The sequence below is a fragment of the Populus trichocarpa genome, chromosome 5 (genome assembly GCF_000002775.5).
Source record: "Populus trichocarpa isolate Nisqually-1 chromosome 5, P.trichocarpa_v4.1, whole genome shotgun sequence".
NCBI lineage: Eukaryota > Viridiplantae > Streptophyta > Magnoliopsida > Malpighiales > Salicaceae > Populus > Populus trichocarpa.
In genome coordinates, this window is record NC_037289.2 from 3,916,850 (window position 1) to 3,932,628 (window position 15,779).

The 15,779-nt window shown below is 34.9% G+C and overlaps 2 protein-coding genes across 7 annotated transcripts in view; both read right to left on the reverse strand.

Moving 5' to 3' along the window:
- LOC18110142 (uncharacterized) overlaps positions 1–15,779 on the reverse strand; it is a 39,540-nt gene that overhangs the window by 12,328 nt on the left and 11,433 nt on the right. The window lies entirely within an intron of this gene.
- LOC7479132 (uncharacterized) lies at positions 11,334–12,706 on the reverse strand. The gene is made up of 2 exons (XM_024601394.2): positions 12,564–12,706; positions 11,334–12,479 (listed from the first exon to the last, which is right to left on the reverse strand). Exon 2 carries the CDS (start codon positions 12,453–12,455, stop codon positions 11,625–11,627), a length of 831 nt encoding a protein of 276 aa, XP_024457162.2. The 5' UTR covers positions 12,456–12,479; positions 12,564–12,706; the 3' UTR covers positions 11,334–11,624.

Here is a 15,779-nt window from a genome sequence, read left to right on the forward strand (position 1 = left end):
AGAAATGTCCTGTCTTACGAGATTAAATATCTTGATCCACATCTATCTCTTAATTTTTTAAATTTTATTTTTAGATGTTGTTAATTATTATTTATTTATTTATTAGTACATATGGTTCTCAGTTTTTTTTATTACTTATATACATAAATTTTTTATTTGCACTTAAACTTATATACATAAATTTTTTATTTACTCTTAAATTTTTTGAACTATAAAAATATATATAAAAAAACTACATATATAATTTTTTCATAAAAATAAAATATATACACCGACAATAGAAAATTCAGTAAAGGGTGTGCTACTGTGTAGTGGTAATGAACAGTGACAGAGTCCACTAAGCAACAACACAACCTCGACCAAGGTACACTTGCACGATGTCCTCTTTTTTGTCTTTTCTTTTCCTTCTTCTTGCATTGCCCATAAAAACACACTCTCTCTCTCCTCTTTAGAAATAATTGACAGGGTCCATTTGATTTTAAAAAAAATAATAATAATAGAAATTTTAATAAAATTTATGAAAAAAAGTATTATATATTTATTAACTAAACACTTTTAAATTTATAATTAGAGTAAAACATAAGCCACATAAAAATATCTATAATCAACTAAAAACATCTTAAAAATACTTTTATAATCTTAATTCTTCAACTCAAAAAAACTTTTTAAATTGGTTTAAAAACAAAGAATCAAATAGAAAAAAAAAAAAACTTTTTCAACCTCTATCCATATTTTTCAACAATATAAAAAATCAAAAACTTCTCAATGGCATTTCTCTCATAAGGAAAATCACTTTAACATCAATTTTTTTAACATGATCTCGCCAACAAAAGTTTTCTCCCTCCTTCGTTGTATTTATTTACTTTTAAATTTAAAGAGTGATACGTGAATAAAATAAAATTTGGAATAAAATATATAATTTTTAAATCAAATGAATCAAAAAAGATATTTTACAAAATCCAAAGGTAAAAAAAATAAAAAAACATGTTTTCTAACATTAAAAACAAAAAGAAGCGTGAAAATACTAAATAAAGATAAATTTGGTTGTATTAATTAAAAAAATAAAAATAAAAAAATTAAATTTGACAAAAATAAAAAGACGCGTAGTCAAATGGGTTCCTTTTTTTTTAGTTTTTTTCTTTTAATTTATACAACCAAATTTATTTTTGTAAAACTTAATATCAACTAAATATTAGAATTTTTTTTTATATTTTGAGATTCCGGCAAACTAGTCAAAACAAATTCTTAGGCACAAATTCAAAACAAGACAGTGTGCAATGATGAAGCTAAAAAACAAATTGATAACTAAATTAAAAAAAAAACTAAAAAATTAACAAAAAAAATATATAGGGTAGAGTTTTTTCATTGTAGCATTAGACATGATTTACCGTTAATTGTTGTAGTGAAATTATCATTTTTTCCTAGACTAGAGAAAAATGGGAGTCTTAATTGTAGAGGTAATTTAATTTTTTTTCAAAGATTTATTTTTCATTAAAAAATTATTCGATGGTGTGATAGTTTTTTTCAAATTTTTTATATAATAAAATAATGAGTTTACCCCCAAAGTCAACAACATCTATAACGGTTAACCTAAGGTTATTTGATATTTTTTAAAACTTTAAAACAATAAAAATATGTATTTACTCCTAATATAATAAAAAAAAAATTAGAGTTGTTAACCAAAGGCTTTTTTGGTTTTTTGCTTATTAGAATATGGTTAAAATATTTTTTTAGCCTTAGAAAAGATTAAAAAAAAACAAGGCATGTGTCTAAGGACATTTCTATCCTTCACATTGTTTTTTTTTTAAAAAGTCCTGGTCTCATGGAGGGCATTATGGTATTTTAAAGTTGAAAAAATATTTTTTATTCAAAACAATTGTTGGAACGTGCTCGTTACACACTAGCGAATGAGTAGCACATGAGATGTCATCTGATGGTCAAACATGACTTTTCATCATGTTCTTGAAAACGTTACCATGCTCTTTTTCTATTAATATGATGTGTGGCGACGAATGATAGATGATTTGTCACTGGTGATCATTTCTTTTTTTTTTTCTATCTTCTAGAGAAAGTATATGTATATTCTCTTTTCATTTGATTTTTCAATTTTAGTCCTTATGTTTTTTTATTGCATATTTTTGTCATTGGCCCTTTTATAAAAAAAATTTATGTTTTTAATTTAGTTCTTAAATTACAATTTGTTATTTATTATTTTTTTCAATTCGGTCTTTATTATTTTGATTTTTTATTGTTTTCATTGCTTTTCAATTTCATCCCTCAATTAAAGTTTATGTTGTTTTATTTTTTTCGATTTAGCCCTCATTCTTTTGATTTATTTTTCCTTATTTTAAAGTATCTTTCTTTTCAATTTAACCCTTCAATTTAAAATTTTTTATGCCCTCTAATTTATTTTTGTATTTCTATTTTCACATTCATTCTTTTAATTATAATTTTTTGTGTGATTGATTTTTTTTTCTTGGTTTCTTCCTTTAGCATTTAATTTGTTAGGTATTGAGTTTTACTATTTTTCCATTTGTGTTGCTTCCAATGTAACGACACGGGTAACAAGTTTGAAAAGTTGATGCAGTTTAATATCCTTTTTTTCTCATTTTATTTTATTATTTTATCATTCTACATTATTTTGTTAAAAAAAAGATTACTTTTGTGGTTATTTTTAATTTTTTTCTATTAGTTTATCCCGGTCTTATTCCCTAGGCCATGGGTTTTGCAGGATTTTATTATAGAGTTCTTTTTTTTTAAAAAAAAATTGGTTTGTTTGTATTTAATTTTTAAAGATTTTTTTTATTTTATATAGGTGAGCTTTATTTTATAAAAAATATTTATTTTAAAATAATATTCCTAATATGTTTGGCCTTGCCTAATATTTATTTTATTTTATTCAATCAGTTTCATATGTATTTCTATTTCTATTATCTTTTATAATTTTAATAAATAAATTTAATAAACATAAATGAGTAAATATCTCATTTTACAGGATCAAATATTACGATCTATATTCATCTCTCAATCTTTTTAGTTTTCTTTTAGTTATTGTTAATGACTATTTTTTTGTTTATTTATATAAATGATTATCAATTTCATTGATTAGATGTTTACATAACCTTTTCGCTTTATGCTTTGAACTTTTTAATATAAAAAAATATCAAAATAGCTTGTATATCCATTTTTTTTAAAAAAAATTACGATATGCGGCAAAACGCTAGTTAAATAACTAGTATCAACAATGTTTTGTGAAATGGTGTACAATAATACCACTACCCTAATTAGTTTTTTTTTTGTAATTTTCTTATTCAATTGGGTTTTAATTTTTGGCTTTTTTTTTCAATTAATTTTCCTCAGATCATTGGCTCATTAAAAGTGGTTGCACAAATCACATGACTTTTGACAAGAGTTTTTTCAAAACATTGCAACCTACAAGAATTACAAAGGTTCGAATTGAGAATGATGATTATATAGCATTAAAGGGAAAAGGAACCATTGCAATCTCAATAAATTCAAATGTTCTCTATGTACCTGATATAGATAAGAACTTGCTAAGTGTTGGGCAGCTGATAGAAAAAGGAATGAAGATGATTTTTAAAGATAAATCCTATCATATTTTTTATATTACTGGATAAAAGATATTGCAGGCTAAGATGAGAGGTCAAAGTTTCTCATTCTCACCATATGAGAAGGAGCATACAACTTTCTCAACAAATATTAACCACACAAAAGTATGGCATAAAAGACTGGGAAATTATCATCTTCAACGCATGCACAATATGAAGAAGAATGATGTTGTGAAAGGTCTGTCATTGCATACTGATCAATTATCAAACTATCAAGCCTGTTAGTTTGGTAAGCAAAACAGGAAGCCATTTCCTAAATCTCCAAATGATCGATACTAATATGGCAGGCCTTCAGAAAACACCTTCATTAAAAGGTAGTTGCTACTATATTTTTTTTATTGATGATTTTACTAGAATGTGTTGAGTTTTGTTCATGAAATACAAGTCAGAAATGGTTGGAATCTTTTAGAGATTTAAAAAGAATATGGAGAATCAAAGTGGGTGCAAAATTCAAGCCATAAGATTTGACAATGAGAAAGAATACACTTCATCAAAATTCAACATATTCTGTGAAGATGCTGGCATTGAGCATCAACTTACGACTCTTTACACTCTAGAGCAAAATAGAGTTAGTGAGAGAAGAATCAGATACATAATGAAGATGGTCAGATGCATGCTACATGAAAAGGGATTGTCTAAGGAATTTTAGGCAAAAACAGCTAATATGACTATCTTTCTTTATAATTGTCTTCCAATCAAATTTTTGAAAGAAAAAACACCATTTAAATCTTGATATAATTACAAATCTTCATTAAGCTTTCTTAAATTTTTTGGCAGTATATGTTTTGTTCATGTTCCACAGGACAAGCAAGATAAGCTTGATAAGAAGGCAATTTCAAGAATCTTTGTAGGTTATAGTTTAGTTTCTAAAGCCTACAAAATATATCTTCATACATAAAAGATGATCATTACAAGAGATGTCCACTTCCATGAAGATGAACAATGGGATTGAAAGGATTCAGAAAACTACAAGCTATTTGAAGATCAAGACAAATCTCAGTGGCAAGATGAGCTAGTTGATGATTCACCAATCAGAGGAACAAAGTCTTTTACTGACATTTATCAAAGGAGACATGTAGCAGTTTGTGAACTAGATGGATATGAAAAAGCTCTCAAAAACTCTAAATGGCAGAAAGAAATGGAGGAGGAGATATCAATAATTCAGAAAAACTCCACCTAAGAATTGGTTGACAGGCCGTGGACAAAAACATCATTAGAGTAAAGTGGGTGTTTAGAACTAAACTAAATGCAGACAATTTCATCAATAAACATAAGACCAGACTGATAGTTAAGGGATATACTTAGATACTTGATGTTGTATTGATTATTCAGATACTTTTTCTCTAGTTGCAAGAATGGATACCATCAGACTATTGTTTGTTATTGCTGCACATAAGAACTAGAAAGTGTTTCAGTTATATGTTAAGTTAACATTCTTAAATGGTGTTTTATAGGAGGAGATTTATGTTGAACAATCAGCTGGATTTATGATTCAAGGAAAAAAAGATAAAGTCTACTTGCTAAAGAAAGCTCTATATGGATTAAAGCAAGCACCTAGAGTCTGGTATAGCAAAATTAATAATTATCTGCTAAGCTTTGGCTTTCAGAAAAGCTTATCTGAGGCAAATCTCTATGTAAGGAAGAATAACAATGATATTCTTATAATATCACTCTATATTGATGACCTTCTAATGACCGGAACCAATGCATAACAAGTTGAAGAATTCAAGCAGAAGATGATGCAAGCTTTTGAAATGACTGATCTTAGTCTCATGACATATTTTCTTGGAATGGAAATCAAGTAAAGTAAGAATGAAATATTCATCTACCTGAATAAGTATGCAAAGGAAATTTTGAAGCAATTTCATATGGAGAATTGAATTGCAAACCAATAGTTACTCCAATGAATCAAAAAGAAAAATTCAGCAAAGAAGATGGAACTAATAGAGTTGATGAAGAAAAATTCAGAAGCTTGATTGGTTGCTTGATGTATCTAATGACAACTAGACCTGATATACTCTATGCTACAAGTCTTTTATCTCATTTCATGCATTGTCCAAGTGAAATACATTTAAGAGCAGCCAAACAAATTTTGAGATACATCAAAGGAACTGTCAGCTTTGGTGTTCAGTTTTAGAGGAGTCAAAACTTAAAGCTGCATAGTTTTTCTGACATTGATTAAGGAGGATTTATTGATCACATGAAAAACACTTCTGGATTCTATTTTAGCCTAGGATCAAGAATGTTTTTATGGCCATCAAATAAGCAGGACATTGTGGCACAATCCATTACAGAAGCTGAATTTATTGCAGCAACAGTGAATCAAACATTATGGCTTAAAATAAAGATTTTTGTGATTGTACATGGAGCATAAGGAAATTACAGAGATCTCAGTGGATAATCAAGAAGCTATAGCAATTTCACAATCTATTGTTTCATGGAAAAACCAAACATTTTAACATCAAACTCTATTTTTTTACTAGAGGTGCAAAAATTTATGAGGTATGTTAATTTACTGCAAGTATGAAGATCGGCTAGTAGACTTGTTTACAAAACCACTTCCAGGAAGCAAGTTTGAGCTCCTACGATAGAAGATTGGAATTTATAGTTTCTAAAGGAGGGAGGAGTGTTGAAGATTGTTTCAGGATTCCACATTACCTTTTTGTTATGTTAGTTTTAGTTTCTTATGTTTCCACCAAATAAAAGATTGTCCTAGTCTATAAGAGTTGTTAGTGAAAAGAATGAAGAGAAAGATTGAATTTTCCAGAGTAATTGTTATTGATACTGAATCATATACTTATACAGAGAGGCTGCAACTGATTCCTACAAGTCAGGAATCAGTTGCTGCATTGTAGCTTCAGTAGCGACATATTAGGCATTACAATGGAAAGTGAATAAATACATATCTTCTATTTTATACAACTCTGCTATTCTATACACGAGAATATTTCATTTCCTAACACTCCCCCTCAAGTTGGAGAGTGCATATCCTGCACTCCTAACTTGCTAACCATAGGAACAAAGATCTCTTTTCCCAGGGGCTTAGTCAAGACATCTGCTAGTTGATGTGCAGAGTCGACATGTTTTGTAATAATGGAACCATCTTGAATCTTGTCTCGGATGTAATGACAATCCATTTCAATGTGCATAGTTCTCTCATGAAACACTGGATTGGCTGCAATGTGTAACACAACTTTATTGTGACAATATAGCAAGGCAGATTCACGGTGTGACATTCCCAAGTCTTTCAGTAGACATCGCAACCATGTTAACTCACAGCAGGCTCCTGTCATTGCTCGGTATTCTGCTTCTGCAGAAGAAAGCGAAACTGTTTTCTGCCGCTTTGACCTCCAGGATATCAGTGAAGGTCCAAGAAAAACACAATAGCCTGTTGTAGATCTTTTAGTGAGTGGATAGCCTGCCCAATCTGAGTCACAATAAGCTCTCAACTTTAAGTCACTATTGGAAGAGAAAAATAAGCCTCGGCCAGGTGCACCTTTTAGATATCGAACAACTCGAAGAGCTGCCTCCATATGAAGTTTTCGGGGCTGCTGCATAAATCTACTCAAGACATGTACATCATACATTATGTATGGCCTTGATACAGTCAAATAAATTAACCGACCTAACAATCTTCTATACCGGTTTGTATCCTTGAGCAGGGTGCCCTTGTCTGATAATTTCAAGCCCCGTTCCATAGGAGTATTAATAGGAGCAACACCTGACAAACCTGCATCCTCAATGACTTCCAGTGCATATTTACGTTGTGAAATGAAAATTCCATTATTTGAAGTAGACACCTTAATTCCAAGAAAGTATTTTAAATCACCAAGATCTTTGATATGAAAATGTTTATGCAGGAATTGTTTAGTTGCAGCAATGTTAACCAGATCATTTCCAGTGATCAAGATATCATCAACGTATATCAAGAGAACAGTAAAGGACATACCCTGCTTCCTGGTGAATAGAGAATAATCTGCTCTTGATTGTATAAAAGCAGCAGAATGCATAGCTTCAGAAAATTTGGCAAACCACTAGCGGGATGCCTGTTTTAAACCGTAAAGGGACTTGTGGAGGCGACAAACTAGATGATCCTCCCCCTGGCGCCGAAGACCTGGTGGCAGAGACATATATATCTCCTCAGCTAAGTGTCCGTGAAGGAAAGCATTATGGACGTCCATCTGGTGTAGGGACCAGCCATGAGCTGCTGTTAAGGCAAGTAAACAACGGACATAGATTATTTTGGCAGTAAGAGAAAATGTATCATGATAGTCGACTCCTGCCATTTGAGTGAAACCTTGGGCGACTAAACGAGCTTTGTACCGCTCGACAGAACCATCCGAATGGTGTTTAATTTTGTAGACCCATCTACAACCAATCGGTGTCTTGCCTGACGGTAGTGAGGTGAGAGACCAAGTGCCATTGGCTTGGAGAGCATGTAGTTCGAAGCGCATGACCTGCTGCCATTCAGGATGAACAACAGCCTCTGCATAAGACTTAGGCGCTGGGATGGTGCTGAGCTAAGCAACAAATGCATGATATGCAGGAGTATAACGATGATATGAAATAAAGTTGGTCATGGGATATCGCATACCTTTGGTTGGACCTGGCAGTAAGGTGGCTGATTGGTGGGAGTAAACATTGGAGCAGACAAAGTCGTTGAGCTTGGCTGGCGGAGCAGTATGGTGACTGGAGCGACGAAGTGGGGCGGGTTCGGGTGGTGGTGGATTTTCAGAAGGCCAACTGGGTTCAGGTGGGGTGGGTTCGGGTGGTGGTCGACGTGTATAGGAGCGGAGGATAGGTGGAGGCTGGGGTGATGAGGGGTGTGGATTTGAGGAGGCAGGTGGCGGTGAACATGAAGGTGCATGTGCTGTAACAGGAGGAGAAGTTTATGGACTGGAATAAAGAGAAGTTGTGGCATGAGTTAGAAGAGGAATATGACCAAATTCAATGGGTGAAGGATGTTGAACAAAACCGGGTTTGATAGATGCATAAGGAAAAATATGTTCATGATAGCGCACATCGCGACTAGTGAAAATTTTTTTGAAAGATAAATCAAATAATTTATATGCTTTTTGACCGGTAGGATAACCAATAAAAATTGAGGGCATTGAGTGAAAGTCAAATTTATGAGAAGGATGTACATTGGTAGCATAAGCTAAGCAACCAAAAACCCGGATATGAGAAAAAGAAGGCGGTTTTGAGTAGAGAAGTTCGAATGGAGTTTTGAAGGAGAGCACTGAGGAAGGGAGTCGATTGATGATGTGGACAGCAGTAAGAGCACACTCTCCCCAAAATTGGGTTGGGAGTTGAGCTTGAAATTTCAAAGCTCGAGCTACTTGTAAGATGTGACGATGTTTGCATTCCACAACCCCATTTTGTTGAGGCGTGTAAACACAGGAATGCTGAAAAATTACACCATTATCTTGAAAAAAAAAATGAAGTGATATAAATTCGCCACCATTATCACTTCGAAAAATTTTAATGGGAGATTCAAATTGTGTGAGAACATAACTGAAAAAGCGTTTTATAAGAGATTGAGCTTCAGTTTTGTGTCGCATCAAAAATATCCATGTGAAACGTGTATAATCATCAACGATAATAAGAAAATAATAAGCTCCAGAAATGGAAGGGTGTCGATAACGACCCCAAATGTCACAATGAATTATTTCAAAAGGTTTTATAGAGGAAATGACACTAGAATTGAAAGGCAAGCGACTTTGCTTAGCCAAAGGACAAATAGGACAAACATGACTGGATTGAACAGAAAAATTTAAAAATTGATGGGCAATGAAACTTAAACGATGAGGTGAGATATGGCCTAAGCGTTTATGCCAGAGATCGGTGGATGAGATGGTGAGGTTGCAGGCTGGTCGATGTAATGGTTGGGTAGGTTGTACCATAGATTTCTTCGTCCCTATTGCCACCAAGTAGTATAGTCCGTCACGTTGTTTACCCAAACCAATCATCCTCCTCGTAGCCAGATCCTGCAAAATACACCAATAAGGGAAAAAGGTTACCGAACAATTCAAACCTCTTGTCAAACGATTGACTAACATCAAGTCAACTTTGAATGTGGGTACACAAAGCACGTCATGTAAATAATAAGTGGAATTCAGAGGCAATGATCCATTTGCAACAATATTAGCTGTTTCCCTGCTAGGCAGTAATACAGGAGGCAATGAGCAATTGTTATCTCGTTGAAAAAATGATTGAGATGATGAAGAAATATGATATGTTGCCCCGCTTTCAATAATCCAACTACGGGAAGCAATTTTAGGCAAACCTGGTTTGGTTACATCATGTGCTTGAGAACTGGATTTGGCACCTTTGTCATTAAGAAGAGATAAGAGCTGCTTCAATTGGGTCTCTGAAATTCCAACAACAGACTTGCCGTTTTCTTTAGCAAAACTTTCTGACACATGGTTTGCTGCAGATTTGTTGCTGTGGTTGAAGCGTCTGGCTGAATTGTGCTTTGCCTTAGGGTGCCCTGCTGGATACCCATGGAGCTCATAACAGGTTTGGACCCAATGTCCCGGTTCTCCACAGTGGGAACAATGAGGCCGTCCTCGTCTAGGTCCAAACCGGCGTTTTTCTTGTTCAAATCTGCGTCCTCCACTGAAATTATCTCTGTCCTGTTCAAATATGCGTCCCCCATTGATATTATCTGTCAATCTGTCTTGCGGTCTAAAAGAATGGTAGGAACGCTCACCTTTGTCATTAAACTTACTGTTGTTGCTTTGAACCGCCATGGCTGCACTGTTAACTGAATCATTGATGGTGTGTGCTGAACTTAGAAGACGTTGCTTTTCTTCTTGAGAGACAAAGGAATATGCTTGCCGGACCGAAGGAAGGGGATTCATCAAGAGAACTTGTCCACGAACAACATTGTAAGACTCATTCAAACCCATCAGAAATTGCATTAATCTTTGTTGATCTTGCTGCGCCCCATGTAGTGAATCATTGTAGGAAGCCAGTTCATCCCACAGTCCCTTCAATTTTATGTAATACACCGAAACAGAAAGTTGTTCCTGCCTAAAACAAGTGATATCTCGCTGAATTTCAAACATACGAGGTGCATTGCTTTGAGAAAATCGGTCATGAAGGTCTTCCCAAACTTCATGAGCGGTAGAGTAGTATATCACGCTATCTGAAATCTCTGGATTGAGAGTGTTAATAATCCATGAATGGACCATATCATTGCATCGAGACCAAGCTGCATATCCTTCGGGATCAGTTTCTTCTGAAGGGGCTTTGATTGAGCCATTAACAAAACTTAGCTTGTTTTTAGAATTCAAGGCCATGGTCATAGCCCTTTTCCAAGTAGAATAGTTGTCTCCATTCAAGGGTTTGAAAATCAAAACCAAACTTGGATGATCTGAATGGTGAGTGAAATAGGAATTTGACAGATTCCCTCTTGAAAAATCTGTATGAGCTTCTAGGTTTGATGACATTTCATTGTTGGTCATGATGGCTGAAGAAGAGATGCTAGGCGAGAGATTTAATTGCAGTAATGAATTAGGATTCTAAGTCAGCTCTGAAACCATGAAAAGAATGAAAAGAAAGATTGAATTTTCCAAAGTAATTGTTATTGATACTGAATCATATACTTATATAGGGAGACTGCAACTGATTCCTACAAGTCAGGAATCAGTTGCTGCATTGTAGCTTCAGTAGCGACATATTAGGCATTACAATGAAAAGTGAATAAATACATATCTTCTATTTTATACAACTCTGCTATTGGGAATATTTCATTTCCTAACAGTTAGTTTATTAGCAGATCATAACATGACTTGTTGCTATTAGTTAGCAATCAATTATACTCTGCCTACAATACACTAGTAATTCTTATTCTTGCAGTCTTTTAATCTCTTCTGATTTCTTTCTTTACTTGAAAACTATCAAGAGTGATTCAATGTACATGGTTCATGGCAACAAATAATTGCAAAATTAATCACCATTTCGAAAGTAAATCCCAAACAACTCAACTGCTCAAGCAAATAAGCTTCGAATCTTACCCCAATACTCATTGGAATTGTTGGCTCTATTATCAGCTTCATTTTCTTGTCTCAAAGCTTCTGGAAGAGCTTTCATGTGCGTTTCTAGTTCAGCTTTCCAACTGATCAGCTGTGTACGGAGATCGTCTGCATCTTCTCGGATGTGAATTTCTTCGTCCGCAATCTCATCAAGTCTCTTTTTCAATGCTTCCCTCTCTGCAGCAAGACTGCTTGCATTGTGGATAAGATCTCCGTAATGGTTCTTGAGGTCAGAAATTCCTTTTTTCTTATCTTCAATGGAATATTTCAGTGCACTTGTCCTATCAATTTGGTGCTCGTACAATGGGTAGTTGGACACTAGACTATCAAAATTGTCAATGTAAGCTTGAATGATTTGTAACTGCTGAGAATTTAGGAGATCGCTTTTCTTTAGATTCTTCATTGTAGCTAGCAACAGGAGGCCATCAGGTGATCTTGCTACTTCCGTCAGGGGTTTCAATAAGATTTTCTTTATCAAACCCATAGAGTAGACATGACTCTCGGGGCTCCCAACATCAGACTCATAAGATTCAGCATGTGTATTTGCACTTGATTCAGGCTGCGAAGAAGACACAGGACATGGTCTGACCAATTGTTCCATGGTAGCAAATAGAGACTCGATTCCTGTAATTGTTTCTGAAGTTTCTCTCGAGGAAGTGTGAGATGCGAGCTTCTGAGTGGAGGTTTCATTGGTTGAAGATGCAGAAGTTGATGCAAGAGATTGTTCTCCAGCACTGGGAGGAGATACAAGAACAATGTTTTTTTGCTGACTTGAAGAAGCAGTCATAAATTGGTCTTGTCGAAATTCCTTCTGTAGTAATTTCAGTTTTTCTTTAAGTATCATCTAAGAACAAAAGACGGTGCTTGAATGGTTTAATTTGAAATAGAGAATTACCTCGTCAGTTGCTTGAGAATCATTTTGAACTTGCTGAGAGATGGGAGCTTCAATGTCAATGGGAGCTAGGGGACTCTGACCTTGTTCACGATCCTCCTGCGTTCAGGATGTGGCAAGCTTTTCAAAATCATGTCAGGAACAGTGCAACTAAAAAGAAGAGACAGCTACCTTATCATTCAAAGTTGCCTGGGAATCTTGGTATATTGAGGTCACTTGAGGGCCTGGTTTCATCAATCCATTTCTCATGGCCTGTTCTTTGATAACAAGATTAGTGCTTGTTTCGATGACAGGATGGGAATCTTTTCCAGCATCTGGATTCTCATTCACGTGCAAATTCTCAGAAGCTGGTCCTTCAGAGACAGCATACATTTGATTTTTATGTGCTGCAGTTGTCTCACGGGCTAAGCTGGGCTGCCTAGATGAGCTTGGCAATTTGGACTGTGCCATGCCATAACCCAGCAAATGAAATTGAGTTGGAAATGAGTCAACTAAAGAATTAGAGGTCACTACACAAAGAGGATTTGAATGGATAGAGGAGCTTTTTGTTGACTCCCTATGTGAAGCTGTATCGTTACATTACTTAAGAGTCACAGTCTGGTGAAAGCAGTAGAAATTTAACAAGATTATTCGTTAGTTTTATGTTGGCAGAGTAGCTAGACATTAGTTGCTCATGTTTTCTAGATCCAGGAGAAAAGGAAAACAAAATCTGGACTAGGCAACTAAATTTGGCAAAAGAATTCATACCTTCTTCACGAACAAGTTATGTATAGTCAAATTAAGGTCATCCTTCCAGAATCCTGTGCTGTCTCCTTCTGTTAATTGTACTCTCTCTAGCTTTGGGGTGTTTATGACTCCCCGTGAAAACAATTCCATCTTCGGGCACTGATCTATGAATACTCTCTCCAATGAAGGAAACATCAATGCACAGTTTTGCATGTAGAAGCTTGTGAGGCTTGGTAAGCAGTGAAATGCCAAATTTTCCAATTTATGAAAAACGATCTCATTTTCTGCTTCATTTTCTTCGTTTGCAACTACTACTTCAATCGTTTCACATTCGACTACAGTCATGCTAGTGAGTTGCACAAGATTTTTAGCTGTTGAGGAAGACATCAAACTTGCTAGCCCATTACATTTTGAGACTTCCAAAGTCATCAGGCATCGGAAAGATACCGACATTGGAATTAAAGTTTTCAGTGTGCCACATTCAGATACTCGAAGAATTTCTAGATTTTGGAAAATTTGACATGCCTGCGAGCGTTCTTTCGACAGATGCATGAGTTCCGGCAGCTTAGACAGCTCCAATACTCTTAGCTGAGCAAAGACCTGGTTCGGCCTGCTACTCATCTCTTCAAGCCGGACTATTTCTTCGAAAGAAGCATCACACACAACAAGGCTCTCTAAAATGTTGAATCTCTGAAGGAACCAGGATGGAAAATCAACACAATCAATAGGAAAGTGGACGAGTTCAAGAACCTTTAGTCGGCAGAAGAACTCGGTCCGAAATTGGCCACGCTGTGTCACCTCCATGATAGTATTCCAATCCACTCTCAATTTTTTCAATTCTGGAAATGCAACCTGAAAACCAATCCAAGACATAAGAAAGTAGGATTTAGTGTCCCTTTAATGTACAGGATGTTATTGCATAAACTGGCAGGCTCCCACCACCAAACATTACCATCATTTAATTCAAGTCAACATGTGTATATCGCAAAAACAAATGAAGAACTCATGAACATGTGTATGTTTCATATCGCAAAAACAGATGGATAATTGATTCAGCACCATGGTTAGAAGAGTGAATAATGAAATTATTCTTAGTTGGTTACTGTTCCAGGATTATGAGGTTCAACATCTTACATATATATCTATCCTTTGATGGTTACATCCATTATTTACATTATTCTACCAATGTTTTGCTTTCAGAATGATTTAATATATAACCAGAAAAACAGAGTCACTATAGTATGTATTAACATCTATAACATGGGGAATTGGTGAAAGAGGCTTGAGTAGACAAACTGACCTTATAGTTGAGAAGTGCAGTGAAATTATAATTGCCTCCCTGACCTTGCCTCTGCTCTTTTCCTTTACCAACTGAATTAGGCTCCGGTTCCTCTACAAGGGAGGAGATGAAGATCTTCATATTTGGACAATCATCTATGCAAATCTCTTCTAACGATGTAAGATTCAGAACACCACTTCCAGAGTAGATATTGCTTAACTCAGGTAAAGACTCGAGAATGATCACTTTTAGTACAGGAAAGATGATTTTATTCATTGCTTCTTCTTCCCCAGCTCTCTCCTTGGTGATGATTTCTTCCATCTTGTCACAGTTTCTTATTACAATCTTCTGGAGATGCACAAGGCTCAATGCCATCGATGGTGTAAATATATTTATCAAGCTGCTACAGTCATGAACTTCTAGAAAATTAAGGTTTCTGAATTCCAGAATTCCTTGAGGATCTGTGTTACATATATGTCTCAAACTTGATAATCCAATCAAGTTCAATTCATATAAACAGGGTAACCAAACCCTCCCTTCCTCTGGACCAAGCCCTTTCAAATCAAATACCCCTTCTAGTAAATCACAGTTTCTCACTTGCAGTTCTAGCAAATCGTTCATAAACTGTAGCAGAGTGGACGGTAAAGCATCGAGCGAGTAACAGTATTCATCTACCGTGAGGCTTGTTAAATTGCTGAAGAAGTTGAAAGGAAGCTGGCAATGCCATCTCTTTTTCAATTGAGGAAAGTCAGAGACCTTCAGCCTCTTTACTCCATCAAATCCAACCTGCCCCAATCCAAATTATTGCATTAGTTAAATAAAAAAACAAAAAGAAGCTAAATTGCTGAAGCACCTACTCATTCCTAGAAGAAAAGGAAAAATGAATATTTGAATTAGTATGAAAGAGGGGTAAGAATCAAGCCATGCTCACAATACAGGAGTTATAGATACATACCATTTCTGTGTATAAGTGTTGTATGGTAATATCAAGATTACCATGCCAATGCACTGTGTTCTTAGAATACTTTTTCCAGTGTACTCCCTGCAGCTTTGGCGTGCTTAACACTCCTGGAGAGAAACTTTTCATATTAGGACATTCTTCGACAACCATTTCTTTCAATGATGGAAATCTGAAGGCATAATTTTCAAAGCAGAAGCTTGTGAGATTCTGTAAATCTAGAAGTTCCAAATATTCTAGTTTGCTGAAAATGATC